At 58.7% G+C, this 6,058-nt stretch overlaps 1 protein-coding gene across 1 annotated transcript; it reads right to left on the minus strand.

Annotated features, from left to right (window-relative positions):
* Positions 1–2,959: 2,959 nt before the first annotated feature.
* On the minus strand, positions 2,960–5,520 carry LOC141977146 (sulfotransferase 2B1-like). Its single transcript, XM_074938480.1, has 6 exons — positions 5,385–5,520; positions 4,648–4,856; positions 4,237–4,363; positions 3,810–3,904; positions 3,132–3,309; positions 2,960–3,000 (listed from the first exon to the last, which is right to left on the minus strand). The coding sequence occupies exons 1-6, from the start codon at positions 5,518–5,520 to the stop codon at positions 2,960–2,962; spliced, it is 786 nt and encodes a 261-aa protein (XP_074794581.1).
* Between the last annotated feature and the right edge of the window lie 538 nt (positions 5,521–6,058).

Consider the following 6,058-nt stretch of genomic DNA (forward strand, 5'->3'; position numbering starts at 1 on the left):
TGTGTGGCAGATCCTGCCATTCCCACCCCGGGGAGGGGTCACTGATCTGTGTGCTTTCATGGCAGTGGGGGATGGTTACCAGGCTTGGGGGTGTGGGGGTTTAAGCCACCCAGCTTGTGTCGCCACCCCCTGCCAACAGAGAGGTGGGAACTCAGACCCCAACCTGTCTCCTGGGGTGGCCAACAGGGGGCGCCAGTCAAGTTCATAGAATCATAGAATCTCAGGGTTGGAAGGGACCTCAGGAGATCATCTAGTCCAACCCCCTGCACAAAGCAGGACCAGTCCCCAATTTTTGCCCCAGATCCCTAAATGGCCCCCTCAAGGATTGAACTCACAACCCTGGGTTTAACAGGCCAATGCTCAAATCACTGAGCTATCCCTCCTGGCCCAGTTCCTCTTGTGGGGTCGGTTTTGCAGCTGTCTTCTCCCTAAGGATACAGCTAATCCCTGTACTGCTCCTGCCCCCAAGCCAGCCTGGAAGGGTAAGGCCCCATGTCCCATGCCCCATCCCCCTTGAGCCAGCCAGTCCACACCCTGTGGCCAGACCGGAGCTGGGCCCCCCGCAGAGGGGAAAGGTCCCTGGTCCCATCCGACTGCCCCAGAGCGATGCTCTCTTTTTCAGACACAGCGGCTAAAGGGCTCAGCTGGCTTTGCTCCAAGCTGGTCGCTGCTGACATCTCTCTGAGGTGAAGGGAACTGTGCGTGGTGTCTAGACAGGGAGAGACCGGGAATGTGGGTGTGTGGGCACCATCCCTGGCCACAGGCAGAGAGTGTGTGTAGGTCTGTGTGTGGGATTGTGTGTACGTGTCTCCATAGGAGTCACTGGGGCCACCAACCCTCTTGCTCCTCCTGCGTCTCTTACTCCACCCTCCCTGCTCCCACAGCCACTCCACTGGCCATGGCTGGGCCCACCCATCCCCCCATCCCCAGGGCTGAGAACCCCCCATCTGAAGGCTGTGCTGAGAACTCAAAGAGTTAAAGCGGGGCCAGACCCACCCCAGCTCCCGCTGGACACGGGAGAGGGATAGCTCAGTGGTTTGAGCATTGGCCTGCTAAACCCAGGGTTGTGAGTTCAATCCTTGAGGGGGCCATTTAGGGATCGGGGCAAAAATTGGGGATTGGTTCTGCTTTGAGCAGGGGTTTGGACTAGATGACCTCCTGAGGTCCCTTCCAACCCTGATATTCTATGATCTATGAATCAGACCCCCTGGGTTCCCTGTGCTGGGAAAACGGCTCCTATGATGAGCGCTGGGCTGGGCATTGCCCCCAGAGCCCTGTGAATCCCCAGGTCAAGAGCCAAGCCCAGCTGGGACCCAGTCACGGAGCTGGGGGCTGCCTCCCGTGGCAATGTAGAGTGAAGGTGCTGCCTGAAATCCCCTTAACTCTGCCCCTCCACCCTGTCCATAGGTGCTGGAACTAGCAGTGCAGGGTTGCTGCTGCAGCCCCTGGCTTGAAGTGGTTTCCATCATATCCAGGGTTTACAGTTTGGTTCAGTGCCTCTCAGCACCCCCACCGTACAAACTGTTCCAGCTCCGCTGCCTGGATCCCAGCCCAGACTTGGCCTGATGAGGTCTGGGCTGTACAGGATGCACATATGGAGTTACCGAGGCAGGGGCACCACAGTGCAGCCCAGAGAGGCCAGGAGGGGACCCAGGACTCCTGGGTTCTATCCCCAGCTCTGGGAGGGGAGTGGGCTCTCTTAGAGGGCTTTCCCTTCACCCCCTCCCCTGGTTCTTGCCATGCACACAGAAAGCAGAAGACCACAAATCCGACATGTGGGCAATGCGATGTTTAGTGGGGTTAGATGCAAGCAGACATATCCATCGCTCTACACACCAGCAGAGTCTGTTCCCCAGTGTTCCCTTCCCAGCTCTGACGCCGCAGAGCCTTGTCTGTGTCCCTGTTCCCCATTCCTAGTCCCCATTCCCCCAGTGACGGTGCCTCGCATAAGCCTTTATGAAAGTATGCTTATGAATATAGCTATGACATAACCGGAATATGTTTTATGCTACTCATGCCATGTAACATATCTGTGTAAAGGTTATGATCTACTGAATCTATTAATCCTATTTGTAGGCATGTATCATTTTTGTATTCCAAGTGCTGAATATTGGCTGTGTACTGGCTTGGTTCAGACCCGGGGTCTGTGTTGGAGCAGACTGGCGTGTCTGGCTCAGCAAGACAGGGTGCTGGAGTCCTTAGCTGGCAGGGAAAGCAGGGGCAGAAGTAGTCTTGGCACATCAGTTGGCAGCCCCAAGGGGGTTTCTGTGATCCAACCCGTCACACCCACTTCTTAGCAGGCCCAAATATACCCTAGCCCCACCCCTTGCAACCTATGGTCATGTTCCGTTTTGGAGTGTCGTGAGTTGGGGTCTTTGTCCCACCCCTTTTGTAGCCCATGGGAGGGGTAAGGAGTGAGGGTGTGCTCTGGCCAAGGCAAGGCCGTTCTTTGGCTTTTAGTGTTTACTAAAAATGCCGACCCCCCAGTTCCCCTTGCCCCCCCAACTGGTTGTTTGACCTGGCCGTGAGTTAAGGAATTGAGGCAGTTTTCAAGTGTGCACTCGTATATGACATTCCCACCATGCTCAGTCAGACTTTAACTGCTCTTCTCTAGTCCCATTATACCAACAGACCGATCTGGTTTAGGCAAAAGCAAGATTTACAGTGTCTGTCTCTGTTCTTAGTAAGAAACCCTTTGTTCACACGTATTAGTAAAAATGTAGATCTGCCCGATGGGTGCCCACGGGTAGGTGCTGCCCCCTGCTGGTCACACGCCCCAGCCCAGTGACGCTGCCTCAGGGGGCATCTCCCAGAGCACACTAAGCACAGCAGCACGTGGGTGGCGCAGGGCTGGGGTATTGCGGGCGCAGACATGGCGGGCGCAGGGCCGTCAGTCCCAGGGGAAGGTCATGCCCAGACCCTGCACCCACTCCCGGTAAACAGTGTCGAATCGTTGGCTCTACGCCTCCGAGAGATGGTTCCTCCAGTCACCGCAGATCCCTGCAAACCACAGGGACATGGTCTAGGGTGCCCCTCACTCCCAACCCACAGCCCCAGGTCTCCCAGCCCTGCCTCACACAGCTGTGCCAGTGCCCCTTAATCCTGGCCCGCAGCCCCCACCCTGGACTCACCTTTCCTAAAGAACTCCCCCTTCTGGTCCACATACTGGTCCTCCGCCTGGGAGAAGTTGGACATTTTGTTCCCCTTCATGCTCTGGAAGGAGGCGTCCTCCACCACAGCAGCCATTTGCTCCTCACTCAGCTCCTTCCCCAGGAAGTGGCAGATTCTCCGCACGCTGCCCAGTGGATCCTGGGGGAGACACCCGCTGACATGAAGGGTGGGATCTAGGGTGACTTTATTATGGTCATTGGGTGCCTCAGTTTCCCCACCTGCAAGGTACTGCTCCCCACTGGGTCCAGACAAACAGATGCCTCTGAGAGCAGAGGGCCTTGGCCACAAGCCACGTCGGCTGCCTGGGGCGTGGTTAAATGTGGGTTTGGCTCACAGGGAGGGGCTACATGTTGGCATGGCCCCAGGGGCGGGATTATATGTGGGCATAGCCACAGGGAGGGGCTACATGTGGGCATGGCCTCAGGGACAGGGTTAAGTGCAGGCATGTCCACATGTGGGCCTGGCCCCAGGGGGCAGGATTATATGTGGGCATAGCCACAGGGCGGTGTTATGTGCAGGGGTGTCCACAGGGGTCAGTGTTATGTGAGGATGAGGCCTTAAGGTTGGGGCTATGTGTGGGTGTCACCAGGGGGGCGGAGTTATGTGTGGGCGTGGCCCAAAAGGCGGGGTTTCCCTACCTGCTGCAGCTCCTCGTAGGTGATGGGGAAGAAGTTCTCGTTGCCCTTCAGCCCCATCCACCCGGTGACATGGTCGAACCAGGAGCCATAGGCCACTGTGCAGGGGAGAGCGGCATGGTGACCCCAGAGCCGGCTCCACCCGGCCCCTCCACCCTGGTCTGCCGGGGACAGCAGGGGCCTGGGAGCTGGGACACCCGGGTTCCATCCTGGCCCTGGGAGGAGAGTGGGGGCTGGAGGTCAGCGGTGTTTGCAGACCCCTGGTTGTGCTGCGGCTGTTTGGGGAGGGGGGCTCTGAGCTGTGCCGGGTCCTGGGCAAAGGGCTGGTCAGAGCTGGCTGGGGATGCACAAACTCGAAGTACTTGTGACTTGCTTGGAACCCAGGCGTCCGGCTCCAGAGTGGCCCCTGCGGGCCCGGGGTGCTGCTCACCATTCCCGCTCAGGAAATCCTCAAAGAAGGAATCCAGTGAGCCAGGGTCCTTGAAAAGGTGCAGCAGCTTGGAGAAGTGGTAGAGCGAGACCAGGACGTCCTTGGGGCAGCGCAGGGTGTAGATGATCTGGGGAGAGGTGGGGAGGGGGGTCACTGCTGGAGCGTCATGCTACCAACTGGGGGAGGCGGGTGCCAAGTGAACACAGTGATTAGCCACCCACCCTGGGCCGTCACTTCCCCACCCTCTCCGGAGGGAGAAGGAATCATCCCATCCCGCTGGCTGCACTTTCGCACGCCCGCATTGGTGTAACTCACACCCAGCAGCAGCCCTGGATTCACCCCCCTCACGATGCACAGCCCTGTCGGTGCCCCTCAAATCTGACCCGCAGCCCCTGCTCTCCCGCCTCTCACTTTGGCCTCGGAGCGCTGCAGGGACTTGGGGAAGAGCTGAACGGGGAGATGGGAGCAGATCAGCTGGGGCGGGGGGGATTTCAGGGCAGCCTTCAGCCCATTCTGGTTGTCAACCCAGGCCGACCGCTCCCAGTTCAGCACGCTGCACACCCAGCTGGGGTCCCCGTCACAACGGATCAGACTCAGAATATCCAGTATCCAGTTAGTGCCTGGGGATGAAAGGGTTAATGGGCCTGAAATAATCCCTCAACTCACTGGGTCCCTCTCCGCTCCCAGAGCTGGGGAGAGAACCCAGGAGTCCTGGCTCCCAGAGCTTCTGCTTTAACCTACCAGCCTCCCTTTCCCAGATCTGGGGATCGGTTCCAGTAGCCTGGTTCCCAGCCCCCACACCACGTTCACGGAGCTAAAATCAGAAGCTCTTGTTTTACTGTGTCGCAGTCTCCTGGCCCTGCCGGCAGCTCTGGAGAAAGCCTGTGATCAGAGTGCGTCTGCAGAGAGCCAGCTCAGCACCAGGTGGGCGAGTTGGGCCCCAGGGAGCAGCCTGCTTTGTCTCGCTGGGGGTATGGGAGCCCGGGCTCTGACATCTAGGAAAGCAGGTCATATGATGTTGCAACCTTCCAGCTACTGGGTTTGGTGTTTCCATCTAATGTTCTTGTGTGTGTCAGGGAACCCCCCCACCACACACACACACACACACACACACACACACTCTCCGCTTTGCCCCCGCTCTCCTCTACCTGACTTGGGGTAGGTGACGTTGAAGATGTCGTCGTCCCGCACCTGGAATTCATTCTCCACGTAGCTCAGCGCCGCAGTGGAGTAATTCAGACATGGGAACAGCAACCCCTTGTGGGTGAAGTATTCATGTGCCATGGCAAGGCTGGGACAGAGACAGACCTCCCAGCATCAGTGCTGGCCCCTGTGTGATACTAGGGGACATCGTGCTGCAAGGGTTCAGTAGGGGGCGCTGTGGTGCAGGGAGCGGAGCACCGTGCTGCAGGGAGTAGGATGAGGCTGTTACTTGGCTGTCCCACCCCAGAGCCAGCTGCATCTCAGCAACGGTTGAGCCGATTCCGTGGCGTGTTCCCGGAATGACTGTAGGGCCCTTGCTGGTGGCTGTGGCCAGGACAACAGCCCGTGCCTGGGGTGGGAGCCCTCTGTGTGGTTCTGCAACAGGCCCAGGCTCTCTGCTCTCCCCCTAGCTACCTTCGGGCCTGGGCAGAGCCGGTGCCATTCAACCTTTGGAGGCCCTGCCGGGTGCTCCCTGCCCGGCACAGTGACATTTGGACCTGAGCTGAGCTGGCAACTTTAATCCCCCAGGGCACTGTGCCCCTGCCCAGCTGTGTCAGGTGCCCGGGTCCTGGTGTGGGAGGGAGGGGGCAGGCGTGTGGCAGATCCTGTCATTCCTCCC

This window comes from Natator depressus, chromosome 24 (genome assembly GCF_965152275.1).
Source record: "Natator depressus isolate rNatDep1 chromosome 24, rNatDep2.hap1, whole genome shotgun sequence".
NCBI lineage: Eukaryota > Metazoa > Chordata > Testudines > Cheloniidae > Natator > Natator depressus.

What these genes read in the sequence shown, in the direction of transcription:
- LOC141977146 (XM_074938480.1), bottom strand. Translation starts at nt 5,520, where the DNA reads ATGGCACATGAATACTTCACCCACAAGGGGTTGCTGTTCCCATGTCTG. An exon ending in CGTCACCTACCCCAAGTCAG is followed by an intron (nt 4,857 to 5,384) that starts GTAGAGGAGAGC and finishes TTTCATCCCCAG; the next exon opens with GCACTAACTGGATACTGGAT. An exon ending in TGCAGCGCTCCGAGGCCAAA is followed by an intron (nt 4,364 to 4,647) that starts GTGAGAGGCGGG and finishes ACCTCTCCCCAG; the next exon opens with ATCATCTACACCCTGCGCTG.